This window comes from Narcine bancroftii, chromosome 6 (genome assembly GCF_036971445.1).
Source record: "Narcine bancroftii isolate sNarBan1 chromosome 6, sNarBan1.hap1, whole genome shotgun sequence".
NCBI classification, from domain to species: Eukaryota; Metazoa; Chordata; class Chondrichthyes; order Torpediniformes; family Narcinidae; genus Narcine; species Narcine bancroftii.
This window is the reverse complement of record NC_091474.1, coordinates 12,370,369-12,398,231: the sequence shown is the minus strand read 5'-3', so window position 1 is coordinate 12,398,231 and position 27,863 is coordinate 12,370,369. Positions and strand designations below refer to the sequence as shown.

The 27,863-nt window shown below is 38.8% G+C and overlaps 1 protein-coding gene and 1 long non-coding RNA gene across 5 annotated transcripts in view; one reads left to right on the top strand and one right to left on the bottom strand.

Annotated features, from left to right (window-relative positions):
- Positions 1-7,934, top strand: part of mtcl2 (microtubule crosslinking factor 2) — a 77,361-nt gene extending 69,427 nt beyond the window's left edge. For 3 of the 4 annotated variants that reach the window (XM_069883996.1, XM_069883997.1, XM_069883994.1), the window contains 3 exons: positions 440-514; positions 1,266-2,715; positions 4,978-7,934. In XM_069883996.1, the coding sequence (XP_069740097.1) occupies positions 440-514; positions 1,266-2,715; positions 4,978-5,115 (1,663 nt within the window). In that variant the 3' untranslated portion in view covers positions 5,116-7,934. The remainder of the gene's footprint in view (positions 1-439; positions 515-1,265; positions 2,716-4,977) is intronic. The other variant, XM_069883995.1, reaches the window with a different exon arrangement.
- LOC138735723 (uncharacterized) overlaps positions 5,338-27,863 on the bottom strand; it is a 74,864-nt gene continuing 52,338 nt past the window's right edge. The window contains exon 3 of the long non-coding RNA XR_011339905.1: positions 5,338-5,485. This is a non-coding gene — a long non-coding RNA (uncharacterized lncRNA). The remainder of the gene's footprint in view (positions 5,486-27,863) is intronic.

The following is a 27,863-nucleotide window of genomic DNA, read 5'->3' as shown; positions in this document are numbered from 1 at the left end:
TCAAAATATTAGATTGTAATTTTTTTTTTAAATGGCTTAAATTTTGGCTGGTTCATTCCCAAGCTTGATATTGACCATAGTCCAAATTAACTAACTTTTTACATACGATTTCTTTGAATTGAGCTGATCCTCATGGAAAAAAAAGATTCAGAATACGGGAGAGGAAGCAGATAGCCACAGAAGTACCACGTATGCTGGTGAATAAGATGACTCGTGTATAAAACAACTCCTGAATTTCCACCTAAAATGTAGATTTTGAGCTATACTCACTGTATAAGGGTAACCCACGCCTGGCACTAACTGCTGACCGGTGGAGAGATGCTGCTAGGCACACTTAGTATAGTAATTCACAATATTTTAAAAGTAAATTACCCAGTAAAGCTTTACATTTTATTAGCAATTTTTTTTTAAAAAAAGCCATCATTGACTCCTTTAACAGGAGCCTGTACAGATTTGATGGCAGTCGGACTGAGCAGATGGACTCCATGGAGAGCCCTGAGACTTCGCTGTTCAGGTATGGATTTTATACTTGGTGTATAAGATGGCCCTTGGCTTTGGGTGACATTTTTAAAGTTCAGGACCATCTTATACACTGGCATGTACAGTACATCATACTTCCCCTCTTGAATGATCTGAAAGTCAACTCTATTTATTCCCCAAGATCAGTTTCCCGTTGGAGCATGACAATCTTTGACTTGAAATGTTCAATTGCGAAGCACTCTCTTTAAGATCTCTTACAAGGAAATCCACTGACCCAATTGTAACATTTTTTTTTTTAAGATTGCGGCTATCCCAGAGGATTTTTTTTCTGGGCATCTTCCCGATAGAATTAATTTCTTGTTTTAATGTCTTCAGTTACATCAATATTTAACTTTTTGCAGGACTAAAAATAATTCCTCTTCGTGTAAATTGTATTGAATATAGAGGTGATGTAAGAGCCCTTAATATTTGATAGGACCATAGCAGATTCCCCTCTACTTTATTTTCTCCATCACCACCGGAGATTAGCATTACCTTCTGATTGTGCTATTCTCTGCATACACCTTGTCTTTTACAGCCCGTCTTTAGTGGCATGTTAATTCCACTCTTGCATGTGATATGAAGTTAATGGGGTTCCTTGTTATTTTCTTTACAGGAACAGTACAGCATGTGGTACATGTATTTCAGTTGTAAATCTTTGAATTACCCTGGTAACTTACCTTGCCAATTCAAAAGTAGGTTGGGACTGTAACTTGTTTCTTAACCCTTTCTTTTATTTTATACAGGGCCAAGTCAGTTTCTTCAATGTCTGAGTTTGAGAGTTTGTTGGATACATCTCCATATTTACCACCCACAACTAGTCCCTCGCCACAGAGCTTAAAAAATCTTGAGCTAAACAATAAGAATCGGAAACACGCAACTAATGATGGGGATTCCTTGTATGAGAAATCCGAGGACAAGCTAATCAAGCAATCCAAAACAGAAATTCCTGAAATTTCATCTTGGGACTTCACCATGGATGCAAACCTGGTAAATCCGCAACTCAACAAAAATCAAATGCAGAGGAGCTACACAGCCCCAGACAGAACTGGCATTCGGATTTACTACAGTCCACCTGTTGTGCGCAGAATGGATGGTTCCCTAGTTCAAAACAATGATGGAAAGATTATGATTGAACCAGGTTTCCTGTTCACCATGGCGACACCCAAAGAAACTGGCAATTCTGATCTCTGCTCAGAGAATGTGTGCAACAGGTGGTTTAATAACTTCTCTAAGTGCAAGGATTTGCTGAAGAAAGGCAATGGAGAGTGTCCTGGTTCCGTTCCTGCTGCACCTGGGTTTTCATCTGCCCTGCACGATCTGCAAATATCAGGTAACATGAGTGATGACATGAAGGAGGTAGCCAACTGTGTCAGAAATGTTATTTGCCCAAACCCACTGGAGAGGAAGGTTCACGATACAGCAAGCCAAACTCTTGGAGTTGTCAGTGTGGGGACTCAGACGACTCGGACTATTAGCATTGGGTTGCAGACAGAGACCCCCAGATCAATCTCCAGTAGTCTTCATCGATCCTGGGCATCAAGAGGCTCCTTGCTGATGCCAACCCAGAGTTCCCGTAGCAAACAACTTTCTTCATCTTTGGAAAAGGTGCCGACGAAGTTCGAACGTCCCTGCTGTTCACCAAAGTATGGCTCACCCAAGCTACAGCGAAGAAGCTCATCCAAGATAGATCATGCAAGGGAGCGAAGTCCATGGGCCATGTCTCATCGAGGACAGAACGAGTCAGCCTGGGCCAGATCCACAACAACCAGGGATAGTCCAGTGCTTAGTTCAATCAATGATGGGCTCTCCAGTTTGTTTAACGTTGTCGAGCACCCATCTGGAAGTGTTGACTCGGTATGGAAATCGAGCCAGCATGAAGCAAAAACAAAGGGGGACACATCAAGGTATGGGATTGTTCAGGAGTTTTTTAGGAATGTGTGTGGCAGATCCCAGAGTCCAGCAAATGGGGCTGACAAACCGATAAAAGTTCCACTATCTGATGAAAGTGTTAGAAAAACAGATGTGACCACTCCATCAGGCCATACGCAAGTAGAAAGTGTTTCTCGTACAGCTAACAAAAGGCTTCCAAAGCAAATAAACAAGGAGGACCAAAAACCACCAACACCCACTCCACCCCAGGGAGCTAAGGATCCAGATGCACGAGATGCTTGTACAGCATCTGGTCTGTTTGAGGTAATGTCTTATCAATTGTTCTGTCTCATTTAAAATGTTATTTCTTAAAGCTACTCTCCAACCACTAGTATGTCAACAGAACATTTTCATAAAAACACATTGTTGGAAAAACTCAGCAGGTCAAACAGTCTTTATATACCAAATATAAAGATTCATGTAAGGGTTAAAATGAATTGTAAGTTGCAAGCAGCGAGAATATTGTTACGAATTCCATATGTATGCCTCCATAGTAACAGCCTTTAAGCCAAGAGTTTTTGCATGTTTGAGATTATCTTGAATTTGCCTTTATACTGGATAGAACCAGAATAAAATGAAGATGGTCCGGATAAATTCTTTGACTGTTCTTTTGAAAGTATTAATATTTTATTGTTTTAAGTATAGTTTGTTTGTTTTAATAGTTCTAATAAATAGTGAAAAACTGAATGCTACTTTAAAACGGACTATTCATTTCAACAAGCCCAAAACATTGGTTTGACCTGCTGAGTTTCTCTAGCATTGTGTTTTTACTTCAACCATGGTGTCTGCAGGAATATTTTTGTTTCTATTTCACAATTTTTGAATGAGAAAATGATGATAAAATGTAATAGTCCTGTAATCCCCTTCAACTCTAGTGCATTTTATTTATAAATAACATTCTAATGGTCTGGAATATCTGTTAGTCTGGTACTAAAGTCCTGACTCTATAAAGTTGGTGGTTTTTACTGCATTTCAAGTGAGGATTTAAAGGGAATGTGTGGGGCAAGTTTTGTTTTGCAGAGTGAGAAGGGGAATAATGGAAGCAGACATTACAGTAGCTTTTAAACTTCTGGACAAAAAGGGGTAGGGGTGGGTGCTGATACATGTAGGCAGAAGAGAATTAGTTTAATTTGACATCTTGTTTGACACAGACATGGTGGACCACAGGACCTGTTCCTGTGCTATATTGCTCTATATTCATTATCAGTGTGAATAAAGGGATCCTATTCTGGTTGGCTACTGGTGTACCGCAGTGGTCAGTGGTGGGGCCACTTCTTTTTGCATTGTGTGTTAATGATTTGGATTGTGGAATAAGTGGCTTTATGGCTAAGTTTGCAGATGATAGGTGGAGGGCTAGGTAGGTGTAAGGAAACAGAGAAGCTGTAGAGAGATGGATGAGGAGAATGGGCAAAAAAGTGGCAAATAAGATACAATAATAAAATGTATGGTCATGCATTCTGGATAAAAGGACAGACTATTATTTGGATGGGAGGAAAATTCGGAAGTGCAAAGGGACTTGGGTTGATGGTGAAGAAGGCAAATGGTATATTGGCATTCATATCTAGAGGAATAGGATATAAGAGTAGGGATGTGATTTTGAGGCTCTATAAAGCACTGGTGAAGCACTTGGAGTACAGGGTACAGTTTTGGGTTCCTTATTTGAGAAAGGATGCACTGGCATTTTAAAGGGTTCAGAGAAGATTCACAAGAGTGATTCCTGGAATGAAGGGATTAACATATGATGGCTCTTGGAGTTCAGAAGAATGAGGGGTGACCTCCTGGTAGCATTTAGAATGTTGAAAGGCCTGAACAGAGTAGATGTGGCAAAATTATTTCCCATGGTAGGAAGACAAGAGGGCACCACCTCTAGATTAAAGGGCGGCCCATTTAAAATAGAGATCCAGAAGAATTTCTTTAGTCAGAGAATGGTAAATATTAGGAATTTGCTGCCACAGGTGGGTGTGGAGGTCAGGTCATTGGGTGTATTTGAGGCAGAGATTGATGGGTATCTGAATAGTCCGGGCATTAAAAGTTACAGGGAGAAGACAGGGGAGTGGGGCTGAGGGAGAATGGATCATCTCATGATGGAATGGCAAAGTGGACTCGACTAGCTTAATGGCCTAAACTGCTCCTTTATCTTGTCGTCCAGCAACAACATGTATATGGTTTGATACAGGCTGAATGTTGGAGCTGTTGTCACTGTGTTGTGACAATAAACTCCTGAACAATTTGCCAGCCTACTAGCACATTTTTTTTTCTGAAAACAAACTTGCTCTTTTTAATGGTGTTTCTCTGCTAGTTTAATGTAAGAAAGGGTACGTTTATTTTTCATGGGATGATGCCTCTGTATAGATGCAGACATTCCAATGCCTCAGATGTAGAAATATCTCTCAGCTTGTTAAAATGCTTATTGATGAACAGTATTTTATAAGCCTAGGTTTTGAGAGTTTATCCCTATTATGAACATGTTTGTTAGGTAAAATTTTTCATTGCTTAATCTTGAATCTCATTCATGTTCTCGTGCAGGAAGCATCATGTGACTGTACATCTCAGACACTCACGTCCTGCTTTCCATCCAGATCGTCAGCACGCCATTCATTATCCCAGTGTAAATCACGATGTTTACCTTCAGATCCAAATGCCTCGGATGAAAAATCAGGCTGAGTAGTGTATTATGCCACGTAGCTGGCCAGTGACATGTTTCTGTGTTCTGAAGTAATTGTTGCATTTTGCGCTAAATCTGACAGCCCAAATGAAATTTGAGATGCTTAGAAGCGACAATTCAGGTTATATTGTCAAATTCACTGTAGATTGCGAAATTTAAACTGTAGAGGAGAAGTAAACTATCGATTTTTTTTTTAAACACAAAAATCTGAGGGATCTGGGTTGCACTGATCAGGCAGTTGAATCCTTTATACAATGACACCTCATAGATGTCAGTACAGCAAATGTTGAATAAGTTAATGACCAGCAGTCTTTACTTTTGGCAAACACTCTCCCATCTGTATTGCTGTCATAGAGCTTTCATTGTGACCTATAAATACAAATGGAACAAGAGGTGATTAGAGCAGTAATCACTGTTGCACCATTACCCAAATACATTCAACCACATAAATATTAAGTGCTGATGAAGCATGTTCCAAACTATCCATTTTGAAATCTGGAGTTTCAATCTACCATTTGTTTCAGACATGAGTGCAATTTATTTTTTTTTGCATACAGAATATTGTAAACTACAAGATCACCTCTGGCATTGTAGTCACTGAGTCAGAGAATATAGAAGATTAATTGTTGGGGACAAGTAAGCAAGGGTGTTGTTGCAAGGGTCTCCTGTTACACCAGCTGTTTATAGAAGTCAGTATGAATGGATGTTGTGCAGTCAATATATTTTGGTGCTCAAAACATTACTACCCTATAGTGTATTTGTATGGTAATGGGTCATTTTAAATTTATTTATTTATTTATTTACAATGGTCATTTTAAACACATGGCACCCAATCAACCTACAACTCTGTACATTTTGGAGAGTCAGAGGAAACCCATGTAGATCACAAGGAGAATGTACAAACTCCTTACAGACAGCACCAGATTTGAACCCAGGTCACTGGCGCTGGAATAGCGTCACGCTGACCGCAACACTAACTGTGCTGAGTTTTCAGGAAATAGGCTTTTAATATTTAAAAGACAGGGTGCAGTAATAGTTCAAAAGAGAGCTCATAATGGAAAGAACTTGTTAATTGCAGGCTCCAATCATTGATCAGCTTTCCCACACATTAACTTTTAATTTTTAAGAGATTGGTGGGCAAACAGGAATGGATATTCATTATTGTTTCTGCAGATGTTCATTTAGTCTCCTGAGCCTGCAATATACATGTTCACTAAGAGCCAGAAAAGAGTTGAGGCTTGTATTGGGGAAAAAAAATACGGACAATGACTTAAGTCGGCGTCAAATGTTCAAATCAGGTCCCAAACGTCCAAAAACAACTGCAGACTGCAACCAAGAAAGCAAACATTTCAATTTAGGATTTAATTTATATTAGGAGCAGAGATTGTTCCACCCTTCACAGTAAGTTCTAATTCCTATCCTATTAGATTTGTTTCTTGAATTTTGTTATCTTGGATGAATTCTGTTCTGATTCTGAGGGATAGGGATGGTCACTAATTATAATTGCGTAAATCCTGGATTTTGCATTGTTTTTGAGAAAGGAAGAAATGCTTAACCTATAACCAAGCAATGCTCAAAAAGAAAAAGAAAGCTCACCCAAATCAGATGCCCTCCCACATGATGCATTGCACAGATTGTTGTGGCTTTACAGTGAAGGCTAGACCCAGCCTGACTGCTGAGAAGGAAGGACAGGGAGAGTGGGAGCTGCTTCATTTCCTGAATGTCTAACGATTGGGTATAACAGCAAAGGGATGTTCAGGAGTAACAATGTTGCTGCAATTCAGCTTTATAGCTAGTTATTGGGGGAAAAAGGGAATTGGAGATCTTTAATTACGCATTACACAGCCAGAGTCTTAAATGAAGTTAGAGTGGAATTCATAAAACCATTTTCATCTCTCTTATTTTTGTGGAATCAAATGCAATCTGTCCCACTCCAGCCCCAACACACCATCCCGTCACACCTCCTCCTGTCTCACTCTCATTTCAACTTTGGACAGTTAGCCCATTGTACCACCAGTGAGCTCCACTGTATGGGCCTGATAGAACAGTAGTCTGTTCATTTCAAAGAAATTTGTTGAAGTTTTGCCATTGCTTTCAGATCTGTTTCACAAGAGGACCCAAATCACCAGCTGCTTCTCATCTTCACTATATGAAAATGTATTTTGTGCATTTTTATTCTTTTCTCATCCACTCCACCTTTATCTGCCCACCATTTCTATTTTCTCTCTTAAACACCCTGGCCTCCATTCTTGTGTATCTCCTAGTCTGTGTCTGTTTCTTGTTTACCTCTTAATTTATATTCCAATATGACTTGACATCATTACTCATGTAATCTGGCTTCCCAGATGTCCCAGTCCTTTGGAAAGGCATTGATGTGCTGGAGTGGCAATTGTCTCATCTTTTGACTGGTGCCTCTGGTGTAAGTTACCAGTAGTTGCAGATTTTTGTATTTGAGGTCCAGAGATCAGTCACAAAGACACGTGGACATTCAAGTGTAGTGTAGGGAGGGAAGGGGGATATCAGACTAGCTTTCCACTATGGTTTGGGTTAAATTGTGGGAATATTGGTAAGACACTTGCCAGTATTTAGAGAGAGGGTGTGATCATAGAACAGCTATATCATCCAAACTGGAGGGGAATATAATTGGTCTTGAAATGAATGTTTGAGAGTTGGATCTTGGAGAGCTGCTTGTGCATCAGGGTGGAGCTCAGCCTGTACAACAGCTGTTAGTAGATGAAATATTCAGAAGTAGATTAGTTGCACATTAGATTTGGGGGTGGATGGGGAACCGGCAGCAAATAATCTGCAGTGCTGCTAGAGAGCAGTACCTCAGATGTTGAGAATATGGGGAGGGGGTGGAAACAACTTTACTGGGAGAGTTTATGGACATTTGTGGTGGGTGGGGAGGGGGCAACAATAGTATTCAATGGACCATCTATTCATGGGGGAGTGATGAATTTTATTTCAGGGGACCAAATATACATTGGGTAGGTTGCTTCAGGGGAAATGGCAATACATAGAGATGCTTCAGTGGACCAGCTGTAGGAAGGGAGGGGTGGTCAGTAGGGAAGGTTAGTGCAGTCAGGGGTGAAAGACTCCAAGTATCTGCACAAGTAGTCTATTTTTCAATGGACCTCCTTGTGGTTGCCATGGAAATGGACCATTTTGTCCCAAGAGTATGATCTGAAAAGGTCAGCAGTAGTAGTCAAAGTTCACCAGCAGAAGTGCATGAGAGAAGACATCATTTCATACTGACCCGAAGCAAAAGTCAGATTGAAGTCATAATGGCATCTCAATTGGAAACAGTATTATTTAAAATGCTCAGTAATGGGCCCATGTGACCAATTAAATTACTAACCCTGTATGTCTTTGGAATGTGGGGGGAAACTGGAGCACCCAGACTAATCTCATACAGGGAGAACCTAGAAACTCCTTCCAGAAAGTGCTGAATTCTAACCTGAGTCATTGGCACTGTAAATATTGTTGTGGTAACCACTACACTAACCGTGTCACCTTTAATTTCTTCAATGCTAATTTAATTTTCTTTTTTTTTTAAAGAAAACATGGCTCTCTGCAATTAAATTTCTGAGTTTGACTCTTCTTCTTTTATTCCGATTAACTTCCCCTTCAGATTGGCATGATTAAATTTTTCTTTTTATTTGCACGTCTGGATGGCGTGCCTTTACAGTTTCCTTTCCAAAGACTTCACTCTGGCTTTCCCAATCTGGTTGGAGTTCTCCTTCCAATTGTTTTTCCTGCTTCTCTGCATCCATGTCTTCACCATTGACCATTGCCTGGCTTCAGTTCTTACTCTTTCCCCTTCTGGCTGGTTTGTGTCTCCGCTGCCCCAAGAAACAGCATGGAGTTGATGACCCCATTGGAGCTTGGTAAAGTTAGAAAACAGTTATGTATTAAGTTACAAATAAGGGGAGCAATGAAGGGATGGGCTCTGATTTTGGTGGAGACTAGAAGAACATGGTCTCTGCTGAGGGTGTTGACAGCTCATGGCAGCAAATCTGTCTTCAGGAGATGAAACTAGAGAGAATGAAGAGAAAATCCACTGTGCTGGAATTGTGAAATACAGAACCTGGCAGATGCAGGAAGCCAGAAAGTTAGAATAGCCCCAGTGTGTGTCTCCTCATTGTTTGCATGCCCCATAGACGTTACAGCTGCCATTAATAAACATTAGCCACTCCCTATATTCATTCCAGAAAATTAGACATTCCATTGCTTTTCTCGACTTGTTCCTTATCCTATAACATGTTTTTTTTAACTTTACCTCATTGTGACAAACAATCATCAACTCTACTCTCTGCACATATACTGCCCAATCTTTGAATTTGTTTTAATATCAGATTTCTTGTATCTACAAGATACAATGATCTTTAATGATTTTTTAAATTCTCTTTTAGTTTTTCCTACTCTATTCTTTTGTTGTCGTCTCTTCTCTTGTGTCTGGCTGCCCTCCATTGCTCCTATGTCCATCCACCCTCCTGAGCTGGTCCTCCTGTTTCTTGTTTGAATGTATACAACTTTCTCTACTCCCACCCACCACCAGCTCATACCTGGTTCTCCCTTTATTAACAAAATTATCTCCCTGCCAATCATGTCAGCATCTGCTTTCGTCACAATCCCCTGCTGTTCAATATGCTCTTGTGTTGAGTCTGTTTTGGACACCTTGCCAGTTTTCCTTTCATCAGGACATAGTCTGGTTGTCATGTTACCAGCCATCAGAAATGTTTCTGGCTTGCTTTCCCTGGCTGTTTCCATTCTAGTTTCCTTTAATTTCTTTCACCAAGTTCCTCATTAAAGTGTCCTTTCTGACTTGACCCATTTTTGTCAGACTTCTTGTTTCCTTTTAATGAAAAGAAACAAGTACTGGAGGAACTCTATGGGAAAAGCAACAGATAGTCGATAATTTGGGCTAAAACCCCTTCATCAGGAACATCAAAGGAAATAAGAAGTGAAACATGAAGGTCTGCATACACTGTGATTGTAGTAAAAACATAGAAGTCCTGGAGAAACACAGCAGGTAAGGATATATATTTATAGTAAATACTGTATATCTTTACCTCCTGTGGACGCTGCAAGATTGGCCGAGTTCCTCTAGCATTTCTGTTTTACTACAGTCATAGTGTCCGCAGACCTTTGTGTTTCACTTCCATGTTCCTGATGAAGGGCTTCAGTCTGAAATGTCAACTGTCCATTGTTTTCCACGACGCTACCTGACCTGTGAAGTTCCTCCAGCAACTTTGTGTTTTTCCAGCATCTGCAAACTTCTTGTTTACGACCTTTGCTCTACCCTCTCCAGTCTCTTTCCTTAATCTGAATCCCTGAGCATTATCTTTTCCTCATAGCTCTCTCTACTCTATCATTTCTCATTCCCTTTCCTTTACAAATCTAGCTTAATTTATCATTTTGCTATTTTCCTATGCTTTCTGGAAGCTTAGTCCCAAAGATCTATTTTCTGCTTTTATTCATTTTCTTCTCAACTTTACTGGTTTTATTCTTTGTGGTCACCTCAGGCAAACAAGCCAGAAATTGTCTGTGTCCTCCTTTAAATTATCCCACTCTTGTGTTTGAAATCATTGTATAACTAACAGGTGTTTCACCCACAAGCTCCCAGGAAATTGAAGAAGTTCACTTTCAACGGTATCTAGGTGGGAGATGCAGTAATGGTTTTAACAGCACCTAAAACATCAGTCTTTTTGCCTTTTAGTAACTTTCCTGCCATGGGTTAGAAGAGCACCACTGCATCTCCAAACTCAGAATAATATTTAGCTTATTACCCTCTGCCCCACCCCAAGGATCCCAGTGGTTCTGAGCAGTAGCTTTCTGCCATTGATGTAGAGTTCCCATGGCCCCGTGAATTGCTGTTTCCTAAAAATCTTGCGAGCTTCATATAGTTGGTTTGCCACCTGCAATAAACTGCCTGCTTATATACTGTCCAAGTTCATATCAGAGCTTCTTTCTACTCAATCTCCATTCTATTTGACCTTCCTTAATTCTCCTCCTGTCTGTTTCCCTTTTTCCTCTGCTCCTTTGGTTTATCCAGCTTTTTCCACACCCAGCAACACATACTGTCTTTGCTATCCTTTTCCACCTCACTATCCCTGCCTGCTTACCTTTACGCTTCCTGCTCCAAACTGAGTCTAAGCCCATGTCTATTATCTGTCTTCTAGCGGCCAGTGCAGGTAATTCATGTTCAAATGGGTTAAGCGTGCTTTCCTTTCATTTTTCTTTTGATTGGAATCAATGTTCCCAAGTCAGCGATAGATTATTCATGTTTCTTCCATACTGTACACAATTAAATTACTTGGATTTTAATTTTCATTGCTACTTTGGACCACCTAATCTAGATGCAGTTATCACGTTAAATATTATAAACAACATTTATCATAAGTGTGTTCACTTACAAATCAAAGGCTATTTTTTCAACAGGTCAAACAATGGTGGGTATCAGTACATCTAAACTTTATTTTAAAGTAGTGGATTGCTTTTAAGACTATATGTCAGAGTTTAAAAGAGCAGTTAATTTTGATGACAATTGCAATTTAAAACTATTTCACCTCAATAAATCAGTTAATAATCCAACAGCATTTACAAATCAATTTGACGGATTTCAAATTTTCTGTCCATTTGAAAATTTTACATTATTGCATGTTTTCAAGTATTGTTGGATTACCGAGCTGTGAATTAAGAGACTAGGAAGAATGCAAATATAAATGCTCTTCTCAAAGCCCCAGTGAACCATTGTTACTTGCGCTTACTATTTTCATTGACCATGAAAGGTTATTAATGTATATCAGTTTTATAAGCTTTTGTTTTTTAAGTCTTTGTCATGTGTACATATGAAAACTATTTAAACTCCAGAATACCTGTCATTTTCAATCCTTGATGTATTTAAGTTTTTTTAACATTAATTTTTAATTTTTGTAATGTAAGACTAGATTTTTAAATGTTTGTTTTTAGGTGATTTTTTAATATAACAACTTCATATGTTTGTAAAAATGCCTTTTAATTATTTATACTGTTCATAGGAAAATAAATTGTGTATAATAATGGGGGAAAAACATATATCTAGGTATTTGTACTTCATATATCCATTATTCAATGCAGAAGAAATGGACATGATGTTGGCATGGCCAAAATGGCTTTTGGGTGGACTCTTCAACTTCCACATCATTGAAAATACATGTTGAGATGCATACCATTTGTTATTTTATGTCACAATTGTTCGGGAATAGCAAACCGAAATGCTCTTTTCTATACATTTGAGTTTACTTTCTGTACACTATTCTGTATTCTTTTTGAAACTGTATAGTACAAACTGTGACTTTTAATATGAAATCGAACCTGTTTTAAGAGCTTAATATCTTTGTATATCTTGCAACGAAGAGTAAAGGTTTTTAGGATTATTTGTTTGTTATAGCATTTATCCCAAAAGGACAATTAAGTGATATCGGTTATAAATGTGGACAAGTCATTGTTATAATTGGTCAAAGGAAATACCAAAAAAAAAATTACTTTCAGGTGCAATTCATTAAAGACCTACTCAAAGGTCATTCTGCCATGCCAGTGATTAATCTGTCTTTGCATGTTTTTTGCTTGCAATATGTCCAGAATACATAAACCTTGTCATTTCCTTGAAACAACATTGAACTAAACAATATGGATAATCCAGAGCTGTTGTGAAAGTGACTTCCAAAATATGTCAATTTGGGGTATATTACTTAAACAGAAACAAGTTAAATCATCTTAACAACTTGGTGTAATTTCAAGAAAACTGTTCCATAACACTTCATTGTTGTGTAATTGTTGTATTCTCTGTGAAATTTGTGGTTAATGTTATTTTGATGTCTTGGAAAAACATCAAAGAATCATTCTTTAAAAAGGAACCTTTTAATCCACTTATTTTGGAAGAGGGTTGCTAATTTTGGTCACCAAGAGAATGCAAAAGTAAGAGTTCACCGTGCAAAACTTATACTGATGTAATGTGTTTTCTTAATAAAATTATTCCTCTTGAAAAGTTACACTTTTACATGCTTCTTGAATTTTATTTTAACTACACATTCATGAAGCATGTGTTCTGTCAGCATGTTTAAAATACAGTAGAAGTCCAGAAATCTGGACTTTTCAAAACTCACAAAATTTAAATTTACCAGGCTTTTGGGAGCATAGGTGCCACAGATGCAGAACAGCAACAAGTCACCACGCTTAATACAGGTACAATAATCTTATCACAATGAAATTCATTTGTATACAGTTTTTCCTTTACAATGTTTATTTTTAAACATAATTCAAGCATTACATGCTTTTTTTGTAGTGAAAACATTTTTGTAAAGTGTTGACTTTTCTTTAAAACTGCTCGTTTCGATAAAGGAAGCGTGGACTATTTGCTAAAGAATAAAGTATCAGAGTGGAGTCACGTGATGGAGTAGTGGCCGGTCGGGGAACTCCAGCCCTCTCCGGAAAAGTTTAAAAATAGAGAAAATGCGAAGGCGCAAACACGAAAATTAAAATAAAGTGAAAGTGGGAAGAAAGAAAAGTCGAAAGCAACGGGAAGAAGAAAAGACATCGGAAGAAGGTGGTGAAGGCCTTACCTGTCCGAGGAGGCCCGCCGCGGAGAGAGAAGCCCGCTCCCTCAGGTCAGTCGAAGCTCCGGACCACAAAAATGGCTCGCGGAGCCAAGCAAAAGTGCGCAACCGCGCAAGACTAAAAAAACACTGACGGGAGGGGGGACCAGCTGAGGATGACAGCCACAGCACAACGACAAGAGGAAAACACAGAAAATAATGAGAGCAAGAAAGAAGAGAGTAAAAGGAAATCAAAGAAACAACAGATGACCAACCCAGAGGAAGAACACAGAGAAATGAAAGGAGGAGGGAAGGGCAAGTACATGGATTTTTTTTTTAAAGAATACATGGAATCAATAAAAGAATGGCAATCGCAAGAATTTAGTGGAATAAAAAGTACAGAAGAAAAAATGAATAGATTAGAGATGGTCATGTCAGATATAGGAAAAAGAGTGGACAAGGTGGAAGAATGAGAAACAGCCATAGAAATGGAAGTAGATGACTTAAAGAAATTAGAAGAATCTAATAAAAAAGTTAGAGACACAAGAGCTGTTAGCTCAGAAGATAGATCTAATGGAAAATTATAATAGAAGAAATAATACAAAGATAGTGGGCCTTAAGGAAGATGAAGAAGGCAAGAATATGAGAGAATTTATAAAAGATCAGAATTACAGGAAGAAATGGAAATAGAAAGGGCACATAGAACATTAGCCCCTAACCACAACCACAACAAAAACCAAGATCCATTTTAGTAAAATTCCTAAGATATACAACAAGAGAAAATATATTGGAGAAAGCAATGAGGAAAATAAGAGAAGACAAAAAGCCACTGGAATACAAAGGTCAAAAAAATTGTTTCTATCCAGATATAAGTTTTGAACACCTGAAGAAGAGGAAGGAGTTTAATACAGCAAAAACGATCCTATGGAAAAAAGGATATAAATTTATGCTAAAGTACCCAGCGGTACTTAAAATAGTTATTCCAGGACAGCAAAACAGACTATTCTCGGATCTGGAGGAAGCACGAAAATTTGCAGAACAACTGCAAAACAGACAGAGAGATGAAGACATGTAACGAGAGCAAAAATGATCACGAACTATATGTATGTGTGTGTATATATATATATATATATATATGTGTGTACATGTGTGTATTTAAAAGAAAGAATAGATAGAGTATAGATAAGAATTAATAAGGGAAAGTAAGGGAAGAGAGGAAGTAAGGAGGGAATTAAGAGAGTGACCTTTGTTATATATGAAGATTAAAATCTTTTCTGGGGGGGCTGGGTGGGGAAGAATTACGGTCACTGCGAAATCAGTTGACGTTTGCGAGTGATTTCGCAAATTCAAATGGAGAGGGGAGATGTGGTTGCCCGACAAGGGACAAAGGGCAACTCAGGAAGGGGAGGGGATAATGGGGTTAAAGGATTTTTAGATAGGAGAATAATGGAAATATTTTATGTTTTAGAAATGTTGTCTTATAATGTGCTTAAAAAAAACCAGAAATGGATAAGAAGGAAAGGTGATGATAAGGAAACGGAAAGGAAAGATAAACAAAGTATAAGATGGCTATGTTGATTTAGATGACTTTAAATATTAATGAAATACATAACCAAATCAAAAGGAAGAAACTGTTAAATTTAATGAAAAAAGAAAAAATTGATACAGCATTCATACAAGAGACACACTTAACCGAAGTGGAACACAAGAAATTAAAGAGAGATTGGATAGGACATGTAACAGCAGCATCATATAATTCAAAAGCTAGAGGAGTAGCTATATTAATCAGTAAAAATGTACCAATTAAAATAGAAGAGGAAATAATAGATCCAGCAGGGAGATATGTGATGATAAAATGTCAGATATATTCGGAGTTTTGGAATTTACTTAATGTATATTCACCTAATGAAGAAGATCAAAACTTTATGCAAGATATCTTTTAGAAGATAGCAGATATGAAAGGGAACAACTATATCAAACTGAAAATGAAGGGAAAGAAGATAAAATAGATGAATTTATAACTAAAATTGAACTACCGAAATTACAAACAGAGGAACAAAATAAATTAACAAAACCATTTGAAATAGAAGAAATACAGGAGATAATAAAAAAAACTACCGAACAATAAAACACCAGGAGAGGATGGATTCCCAATAGAATTCTATAAAACATTTAAAGATTTATTCATTCCTCCCCTTCTGGAAGTAATCAACCAGATTGATAAAACACAAAGCTTACCAGAGTCATGTAAAACAGCAATAATTACAGTAATACCAAAGACAGGGAAAGATCCACTTATACCAGCGTCATATAGACCAATATCTTTACGTAACACAGATTACAAGATAATAGCTAAACTATTAGCAAACAGATTAGCCGACTATGTAGCAAAAATAGTAAATCTAGACCAAACTTGATTTATTAAAAAAAGACGAACAACAGACAATATCTGTAAATTTATTAACTTAATTCATGCAGTAGAAGGAAATAAAACTCCAACAGTAGTGGTTGCTTTAGACGCAGAGAAGGCCTTTGACAGAGTAGAATGGAATTATTTATTCAAAGTACTACAAAAATTCAGCTTACCAGAGAAATATACTAATTGGATTAAAGCATTATATAAGGGGCCATTGGCGAAAGTGACAGTAATCGGATATATATCAAAACAATTTAACTTAAGCAGATCAACAAGGTAGGGATGCCCACTATCTCCTTTATTGTTCGCATTAGCCATAGAACCAATAGCAGAACTGATGAGAACAAAAAATAAAAGACAAGGAATATAAAATCAGTCTATTTGCAGATGACGTTATAATATACTTAGTGGAACCAGAAACATCAATAAAAGAATTACATAGGAAATTGAAGGAATATGGAGAAGTGTTGGAGTACAAGATTAACGCAAATAAAAGTGAAGCAATGCCAATGAATAATGCGGATTTCTCAAAATTTGAGAAAGAATCACCATTCAGATGGCAAACGTAAGCAATGCGATATCTAGGTATACAAATAAATAAAAACCTCAGCCATCTATATAAACTCAATTATTATCCACTAATGAAAAAATTACAAGACGACTTAGAGCATTGGAAAGATTTACCACTAACACTGATAGGAAGGATAAACTGTATTAAAATGAACATTTACCCAAGGATACAATATTTATTTCAGACATTACCAATACAAATGGTAAAACAGAGAATTTTTTCAAGGATTTAAAGAAAATAATAAAGAAATTTTTATGGAAAGGGGGGGGGGGGGGGAACCGAGGATAGCACTAGATAAATTAACAGAATGGTATAAACAAGGAGGCTTACAACTGCCAAACTTTAAAAATTATTATAGAGCCGCACAATTAAGATACCTATCAGATTTTTACCAAACAAGGGAAAACCCAGATTGGACTAGATTAGAACTAGTTAAAATAGGGGAGAAGATACCTGAACATATATTATATAAATGGGATGAAAAATTGGTACTACGTAGAAATTCTCCAGTATTGCATCATCTGCTCAACATTTGGAAGAAGATTCATGTAGAAAGGAATAAAACAAATTACCAAAACTAATACTGACGCAAAATCAGCTAATCCCTTTTACAATAGATAACTTTTCCTTTAGAGAATGGGAGAAAAAAGGGATCAAAAGAATAGAGAATTGTTTTTCGGGAAATAAACTATTATCCTGTGAACAATTGAAGGATAAATATAATATAACTGATGATACAAGGTTGGCATACTACCAACTGAAATCCTATTTGAAGGACAAATTGGGAAACAGTCTGAGGTTACCAGAAGGAAGTAATTTTGAATATGTGATTACAGATACAATGATAATCAAAAAATTTATAACAAATATGTATATTAAACTACAAGAAAAGGAGAATGAGGAAACAAATGGTAAAACCAAACAAAAATGGGAACAAGATCTAAGCATAAAGATAAAGAATGAAACATGGGAGAAACTATGCTCCGGAACCATGAGAAATACAATAAACACAAGGTTACGTATGATACAATATAACTGGATAACAGGTTATACATTACACCTCAAAAGTTAAATAAATGGGACCCAACAGTATCAGACAGATGTTTTCGCTGTAAAAAGGAAACGGAAACAACAGTTCATGCAATCTGGACATGTGAGAAAGTGAAAAAATTTTGGGAAGATCTAAACCAGATACTAAATAAAATCACAAAAAGCAATATACCAAAAATCCCAGAGATCTTCCTCCTAAGTAATATAAAAAAAACAAAGAATTTGGACTTGATTTGGATGGAGCACAAAAAAGATTTGTTATGATAGCCCTAGCTGTAGCAAAAAAATATTATGTCAACCTGGAAATTAGAAGATAATTTGAGAATACAACAATGGTATATAGAAATGAATAAATGTATTCCATTAGAAAAAAATAACATACAATTTAAGAAATAACATTACAATATTTGAACAAATATGGGAGCCATACATGAAACACAATAGAGAAAACCTACCGTGGATATCTACCACCTAAAATGACAGAGGGAGAAGGAAATGAAAAGAACTGACTCAGTGGAACTTCTTGTTTATTTTTATTGAGTGACAACATTGTTTAACGGGTTTAATGTATCTTAGATTCTGAACTTTAAATAAGTGGGAGGGGAGGTGAGGGAGGGAGGGAGGTGGGGGAGGAGGGAAGGGGGGAAGAAAATGACACTATATATTTGAAAAGGAAAATGTATGTATCTTGATCAATATGGTTTATAGTGTGAAAAAAAAGAATAAAGTATCAAAATTACATGTTCATCTCTTTATTCTTCCTTAAATTTGAATTTTTTAAAAGTACTGCCTGAGAATTCAGAAAACCTGAACTAACCCAATCCCCAAACAGTATGAATTTCAAGACTTCTACTGCATTTCTCAATAACATGCATATAGTGCCAGTTCCTTTAAAGTAGTGGACATAATAGAGACATTGGAGGGGGACAGAGACTTGTTGCATAGATTTTGTTTCTCACTGTTGTGACAAATAAATCTTGAATGCAAGCTTTATATCTATGATGATATCTATCTCAATAGCAAACTCAGTATTTTACTTCTGATACTTCTTTCTTTGGCTTGGCTTCGCTGACGAAGATTTATGGAGGGATAATGTCCACGTCAGCTGCAGGCTCCTTTGTGGCTGAAAAGTCCGATGCGGGACAGGCAGACACGGTTGCAGCGGTTGCAAGGGAAAATTGGTTGCTTGGGGTTGGGTGTTGGGTTTTTCCTCCTTTGTCTTTTGTCAGTGAGGTGGGCTCTGCGGTCTTCTTCAAAGGAAGTTGCTGCCCGCCGAACTATGAGGCACCAAGATGCACGGTTTGAGGCGAGATCAGCCCACTGGCGGTGGTCAATGTGGCAGGCACCAAGAGATTTCTTTAGCCAGTCCTTGTACCTCTTCTTTGGTCCACCTCTGTCTCAGTGGCCAGTGGAGAGCTCGCCATATAACACGATCTTGGGAAGGCGATGGTCCTCCATTCTGGAGACCTGACCCACCCAGCGCAGTTGGATCTTCAGCAGCGTGGATTCGATGCTGTCGGCCTCTGCCATCTCGAGTACTTCGATGTTGGAGATGAAGTCGCTCCAATGAATGTTGAGGATGGAGCGGAGACAACACTGGTGGAAGCGTTCTAGGAGCCGTAGGTGATGCCGGTAGAGGACCCACGATTCGGAGCCGAACAGGAGTGTGGGTATGACAACGGCTCTGTATACGCTTATCTTTGTGAGGTTTTTCAGTTGGTTGTTTTTCCAGACTCTTTTGTGTAGTCTTCCAAAGGCGCTCTTTGCCTTGGCGAGTCTGTTGTCTATCTCGTTTTCGATCCTTGCATCTGATGAAATGGTGCAGCCGAGATAGGTAAACTGGTTGACCGTTTTGAGTTTTGTGTGCTCGATGGAGATGTGGGGGGGCTGGTAGTCATGGTGGGGAGCTGGCTGATGGAGGACCTCAGTTTTCTTCAGGCTGACTTCCAGGCCAAACTTCTGATACTATTGCTCGGTAATTCCACAGGGTTAATCAAGCCAGGGAAAAATAATACTGAATGCAGGTTTGTTTATACTCAAATCAATGGAGAGTGTGCCAAACTGCCTTTTCACTCCCTAAATTTTGTCCTGATTCTTTTGCTTTCTATTGATGCCCTGTTAAACAAATCTGAAAAAATACACAAAATCCCTAGTAATAAAAATTGATTATTTTGTCAACCTTAACAACCAATAATGAGACCCTGAGCACTTCATTTAAAAACTGAGCATATCTGTCTGAAAATCAGAATTTGACACAGGCTTCCTTGTTAATGGTCCTCTTAGAAATGGAAAGTATCATGCGTGCAACTGATAGGCTTTCAGACTTCAAATAAAAGCACTTTTTAAAATGAAGAATGTGAGTGCATTGTGGATGATGCAATTGTTGCTGCGGTTGGAGATGGGGCTTGCCAACAAAGGGATTATTTAATTCAACAAACACAGGGCTTCGGCACATTTCTGAAAAAGATCCAAAGTGTCCTTCAACGCAGAAATGATGGCAAAGCTACGGCTAACTCCTCAGGAAATGAACTCATTCAGATGAGGTCATTCTAATAACTCACCAACTGACTCTTGTTTAGCATTCCTTCCTGTTATTTTTGGGATTGTAAGTAGCACATTCAAAATGTAGTTACCTCTTAAAAGTGATTGTGAGCAAGAATGAGGAGAAAATGCTGATTTAAGTCCATGTCTGCTGCACATACTTAATGAGCAGGCTGATTTGCAATGTCCTAAAAATATATTTTTGCTTTTTTTTTCTTCTCATCTGTGAATGAGAATCAGTTATGAAAGAACTCAATTAAAAATAGCTTATTGTTTAAGCACTAAATCATGCATGCTGTCCAAATTCTTATAGAAACTTCACAAATTGAAAGAACATTAATTATAAAAATCACACAATAAAATCACCCATTTAGACAATTCTGCTGAAAAGCATTTTAAACTTGTGCTGCTATATAGAAGGCGGCATTGAAATTTGTTTCACTCAAAATTCAGAAGTCACGATCAAACACAAACCAGGGAACAAGATAGATATTGTGTGAAAAGACATCTATTTAAGCCGCCTGAATGTGGTTATTCCATTACCATTTTCCTGAACGTGACTCTACTGTTACAACTGCTTCCAAATAAGCCAGTGGTTTTCAAACATTTTCTTTCCACTCACATACCACTTTAAGTAATCCCTATGCCATAGGTGCTCTGTGATTAGTAAAGGATGGTATGACAGTGGGGAAAAATGTTGAGAACCACTGCTCTAGACCCAATTTTTTTTAAGACATACAGCACGGTAACAGGCCATTTTGGCCCACAAGTCCATGCTGCCCAATTTACACTCCATTAATCTCGACCCCCAGTATGTTTTGAACAGTGGAAGGAAACCGGAGCCTGTGGAGAAAGCCCACGCAGACATGGGTAGAATGTACAAACTCCTGACAGATTCAAATCCTCGTCTGGTTCTGATCGGTGGCGCTGAAAAGACATTGTTCTTTTTGCTTGAGAAAAATTTTCATTGGGCTTATTTCTTTTGGAGTTATGAAATTGTGCACAAAGTCCATTACTATGATTAAAATAGTGGTTTTCAAACTTTTTCTTTTTCCACTCACATGCCACCTTAAGCAATCCCTTACTAATCATAGAGTACCTATGGCATAGGGATTGCTTAAGGTGGCATGTGAATGGAAAAAGAAAAAGTTTGAAAACCACTATTTTAATCATAGTAATGGATGCCAAGGCAAATAGCGCCTTTGGAAGACTACACAAAAGAGTCTGGAAAAACAACCAACTGAAAAACCTCACAAAGATTAGCGTATACAGAGCTGTTGTCATTCCCACACTCCTGTTCGGCTCTGAATCATGGGTCCTCTACCGGCATCACCTACGGCTCCTAGAACGCTTCCACCAGCGTTGTCTCCGCTCCATCCTCAACATTCATTGGAGTGACTTCATCTCTAACATCGAAGTACTCGAGATGGCAGAGGCCGACAGCATCGAATCCACACTGCTGAAGATCCAACTGCGCTGGGTAGGTCACGTCTCCAGAATGGAGAACCATCGCCTTCCCAAGATCGTGTTCTATGGCGAGCTCTCCACTGGCCACCGAGACAGAGGTGCACCAAAGAAGAGGTACAAGGACTGCCTAAAGAAAGCTCTTGGTGCCTGCCACTTTGACCACCGCCAGTGGGCTGATCTCGCCCCAAACTGTGCATCTTGGTGCCTCATAGTTCGGCGGGCAGCAACCTCCTTTGAAGAAGACCGCAGAGCCCACCTCACTGACAAAAGACAAAGGAGGAAAAACCCAACACCCAACCCCAAGCAACCAATTTTCCCTTGCAACCGTGTCTGCCTGTCCCGCATCGGACTTGTCAGCCACCAACGAGCCTGCAGCTGACGTGGACATTACCCCTCCATAAATCTTTGTCCGCGAAGCCAAGCCAAAGAATGTGAGTGGAAAGAAAAAAGTTTGAAAACCACTGCTATAAGCCAAACAGAATTTAAAGGAAGGTACACTCCCAGAACAATACTTTAAAAAGATCATAGTATCTGTCATAGTGAATCTGAAGTTTATTTTAGAATTTATTTCAAATGCCCAAGCACTGGAAATTGGCAACACGAGACGTGTTCCAAGACCAATGGAAATGTTTTGTAGGAGGAGGAGGAGGCCATTCACACTGTCATGCCTGCTGCATTATTCAATAAGATTAATGGTGATCTTTTAGTTCAGTACCATGTTCCTGTCCTGAATCCCATGATTGCGTTGAAAAAAATCTAACAAACTCATCAATTGAGCCTCACAACCATTTTTTGCCTAGTGAATTTCAAAGAATCACTACTCTGGACGAACAAATTTATTCTCATTTCAAGCCTGAATGGCTGATCTCTAATTTTGTGACTAGTTCTAGATTTGATTAATTTTAATATTTAAATTGAAGGCATTCCCCCCCCCCCCCCACCCCCAGCTAGGAGAAATTACTCCACATCAAACCTCTTGGGAATTTTGTACATTTTAACTACTGATTCTTCTAATGTCCAAGTTTAATGCTTAATCCAGTGGTTCCCAACCTTTTTCTTTCCCACTCACAAACCACTTTTAAGTAATTCTTTATTAACCACAGAGCATTGGATGCCATTGGTGCTCTTAGTAGGGATTACCTACAGTGATATGTGAGCCGGGGGGATGGGGGAAGGTTGAGAACCACTGCTTTAATCTTACAAATGCTTAATCTTCCATACAAAGGATACATAATCCCAGAAATCAAGATAACTCTTGCACTGCCTCTTTTGCCAATATATCCCTACTTGGGTAGGGAAACCAGACCTGCCTACAATATTCCAGAGTGAGTTAGCAGAGCCATTTATATTGTACTCTTGTAGTCAAATCCTAATGGGATAAAGGCCCACATACCATTTGCATTCTTAATTGCTTGCTAAAGCCTGTGGACCAACTTGTAGAAAAGGATGCCCAGGTACCTCTGAATACTGACACTGCCCAGTCTTCACCAAATTCTAGGCAAAATTATAACTAGGCAAATGTATATATACTGATTAAAAACTGCTATTTACACATGCTGAAGAGATTAATATAGAGATATGGGGGGAATTTCTTTAGCTAGAGAGACTTCAATTTTGAAGTCGGTGCAATGTAAATCTGAAAGGGAGAAAACAATTTGGAGATATTCCATCTAATGGTGACTGAGCAGAAGATAGAAGTATAATAAAATAGAGGGTTACGATTGTGAGGCAGGGAAGGATTATATTGTTGTGAGACTGGTTTACGTAGGTTGGCACAACATTGTGGGCCGAAGGGCCTGTATTTTGCTATAATGCTCTATTTCTGTAGAAATGGATGCTCTCTAATTTTCTGAATATATTTCATTTATCCTGTCTTTGTCCATTCACCTCTCTGTATGTCTGAAGCTATGCATCTGTGCCACAGCCAACAGTGCCACCTGGCTTTGTGTTACTGTTAGACATACGAGTGTCATTGGTACTGATTGAACTTTATTGAAGGTGGTTGACTGCAGTTACTGTTAGACCAAGGCTCCAGGGCAACAACTACAATCCCTCTTGGAGAAAGGATTAGCTCTGCCTTGCATGAATGTAAAGCGGGTGGCTAGGAGCAGGCTGATGACACTGGTGTGACGTCGTCAGCCCGCGACCGATCTCACTCACCCCTTTCCTTCCATGAACCCCTCAGGGTGGGGGAAACTGGCAGGGGCCATCAGGGCAGCGGGGGCCGGGCTGTCGTGGGGAAGCCTGTGACAGCCCCACTGGCTACTCCAGCCTCCAGCACCTCACTGGGCCACTTTGGCCCTTGCGGCCATTTATTAGCACCAGCAACTCAATATGTAGCAGAGTGATGGCCATCTACCCTACCCAGAATTCCCCATACAGCCGGAACCATTCTGGGAAACACAGAGCAGTTCCAGCTGCATGGGGGTTATGGGTAACGAAGTTGGCCATTGCTTAGTGTATGGTATTTATGGCACCAGAAGCCACGCCTTCTGCATCATCACCCCAGCCACTTCAAGGTTGAAAGGGGACATCGGAGCAGCATTTTCTGAGCCTGCATAAAAAGATAAGAAAGACCTTTTTTTTTTGTCATTTCAGCCGGCCTCCATGTGGAAGCTTTAAATGCAACCAATGGCCTGGCCTCCACAGCTGCCTGTGGTAGCAATTTCACCACCCTCTGGCTAAAGTAATTCCTCCCATAGCTCTATATTGAATGGGTGATCTTCAATCCTAACCTTGTGCCCTCTTGTCCTAGACTCCCCTATCATGGGAAACAACTTTCCCCCATCTACTCTGTCCAGGCCTTTCAACGTTTGAAATGCTTCTATGAAGCCCCCCTCATTCTTCTGAACTCCAAGATGTACAGTCCAAGAGCAGTCAAATGATCCTCAAATGCTAATCCCTTCATTCTAGGAATCATTCTTGTTCTCAGTTTAAAAATAATTTCCAGTAGCTTAATTCACAATTTAACAACGTCTGCTAAATTCCACAGATCCTGAAACATTGCGGCTTGGCTTGCAATACAAGGGAGCTAGTGCAGCGCATGATTAAGGGGATGCTGCTTTCAGATTTGCCTTGAAGGAATAGAATCACTATTCCAAAAAATGTGAAGATTGGAGATCGTGGATGGGAGTGGTTGGCTTTCAAGGGTTTGGATTAGGAACTGTGGTGAATGGTTCTTGATGCAAAGTTGGGAAGAGCTGAAGATGACCTTGTTTGTAGAGGTTGGCCTGCATTTCTCAGAATGGTCTTTGAAAGAAACTCGGGTGTTAAATTTATAACCTGTGCATTGATAAACCAGGCTCCGTTTTGTGTAAAGCTCCACTTGAGAGAGCTAATGTCAGGCTCGCATATAGAGGTTGTATGAAAGAAGTAATTGAGGTGAATGGGAAATAAACTTCTATAATTTATGAAATGTTTCAATTGAATACTTCTTTTGCATACAAAATTTTGTCTTTTCAACCAAACTCCCCTTGAGTCTCTTTGGGCATGTTAGTCATGTAACACAAGACAAACCATGTTAGTCAATCGAGCTGATCCAAACTGGCCCCACAATGAAATCCCAAAGTCTTCACAAAATGTACCTCCCAATCCATGGGATAATTTTCTATCTCATCATTATCAATTAGAATGGACATTCCACAGAATTGCTGTTAAAATTAGATAATTAGTCAATTTAGCTAAATCCAAGCTTTTTGTTATCTTTTGAAATGCAGTCTAGTTTTGCCTCTTTGATCAGTACATTTCCAGATTGGATTTGGTGACCCTGGGCTTCAATCAGGCAAAATTTTGTGCTCTTGAAAAGGTCTGGGGATGCAGAGTGAGAACTGGATCAGACTTCAAACTCTTGCCGCAAAAGCTTATAGGAACCAACGGTCTCACTCACCAGGGTAGTTTGGCTATAATGCTATATTAAATGTCCAAAGTAGTTTTTATGATTCAAAGGGATAAAAGTGAGTTGCAGTAAATTGGCAAACAAAATTATTACAAATTTATTTTCTCATGTACAGTATTTGCTCTGGCTCCCATTACAGAGCAAATATAAAATCCAAGGAGGTGCTTCAGTACAGTAATGTTCATATTACATACCTGCAACCCTTCTTCCATGAAAAGGTGTACACATTTCATTGTTCAGTTACAATTACAAGACAATAATGGTGTGACAGACACCAGGCTCCTTAAGTGCAAATTTCATTACCTGTCTATGCTTGCACCCAAAAGTAAAAAAGATGTTTATGTCTTATAATTAATTATTTTGCATACTGCACTTCATATTAATTATGGATTATGTCGATGTATCAGGTAGAAATTACAATTGACCAAGTTTAAGCATGGTCATTTACAGGGTTAAATTTGAGTTGGGACAGTAAATGGGAAAGGGGAGTACTGTGTATGATTAACCTCATCACTTAGTCCAGCGCATGAAGTACAAATCTTGTCAATTATGATTTCCAACAACCAGGTAATTGCTATTTTATTTACCTTACCATTTAACAAGGAGCCCAAACTTTGGAGGTGAATTGTGCTTGTTCATATCTGTTTACACAGCTTCAAGCTTGTCTGGACCTCTCAGAGATGAAGTGTTAAATTCAGCAAGCAGCTCAAGCAAGTGTATGTGAAGGCATGGTAATTGGATAGAAAATATAGCAGACTACAGGAGAGAGCAAACTCTGTTGTCTTTGGACACTGCACCAGAGGTCACAGTGGAGTTGGGGGAAAGGATGAGGGCCAGGAGGCCCTTCTAAAACAGACTGTATACACAAGAGGAAGAGAAGCTGAGGAGTGCAGTTCTAGTCTGCAAGTTCGATAATCACAAAGATGTGGTCAAGATCAGCAAATGCAAACTCGTCGCAGACACCACTTTGCCTCAGATCATTATCATTCACGTACAACAACAACAATAATAATTGAGGAATATTCAGCCCTAATTCATGTTCCCCCATACTCTCATACAGTTCCAGGTATTTGACCATGAAATGCATAACCAACAACTTGTTCTAAACCCATCCTAAGAACAGGAGGGATTAAGAAATAATATCAGGACTAAATCAGGCAAATGGGTCTAAGCCTATTATGCCAATTTGGTCAGATGGACAAGTTGGACCCAAGGGCCACCCATGCCTTATGGTTCAGCAAACAATTGTGTGACGGACACCAACATAATTATGGTGTTTAACATGGCACGATGTGTAAAGCTTGATCTGAAATATTCATTTTATTTGTTCTCCAAAGACTTTTGGTGCAGATGAGAAAATGCTCATCCTCCTTCCTTCTCCAGCACTGCAAATGTGCTCCCCCTGTTTTAAATGCCTTGAAGCCAATTCTAACAACTCTAAAATCTGGAAGGTATCGTTTGTTGATTCAAAGCAATACCCAGCTAGAGCATGGTGGTTCACTGATAAGGGCACACAGTTTCATTCCAATAAATGATCGACTCCCGATACTTTTCATCTTGTCCACCACAGTTGTGAGCTCACCATGCCCCAAAAAATAAATAAATGGGATCCAACAGTATCAGTTAGATGTTTTCGCTGTAAGAAGGAAACGGGAACAACAGTACATGCAATTTGGGCATGTGAGAAAGTGGAAAAGATTTGGGAAGATCTAAATTAGGTATGAAATAAAATCACAAAAAGCAACATACCAAAAAATCCAGAAATCTTTCTTGTAAGTAATATAAGATCTGAAGAACTTGGCCTCGATTTGGATGAAGCACAAAAAATATTTATTATGGTAGCCTTAGCTGTAGCAAAAAAATGTGTAATGTCAACCTGGAAATCAGAAGATAGCCTGAGAATAGAGCAATGGTACATAGAAATGAATAAATGTATTCGAACAAATTTGGGAACCGTACATGGAACACAACAGAGGTCCGACCACGGACCTCCACCACCTAAAATGACAGAATGAGAAGACGACGAAATGAACTGACGCAGTAGATGACACAATTTTCTTGTTTATTTTCATTGTGTAATGACATTGTTTAATGGGTTTAATGTACTGTATATGTTGAAATTTTAGTGGGTGGGGAGGGGGGAAAAAGGGGAGAAAATGACACTGTGTATGTTCAAGAGGGAAATGTTTATGTGTATTTTGGTCAATATGGTTCATAGTGCGAAAAAATTT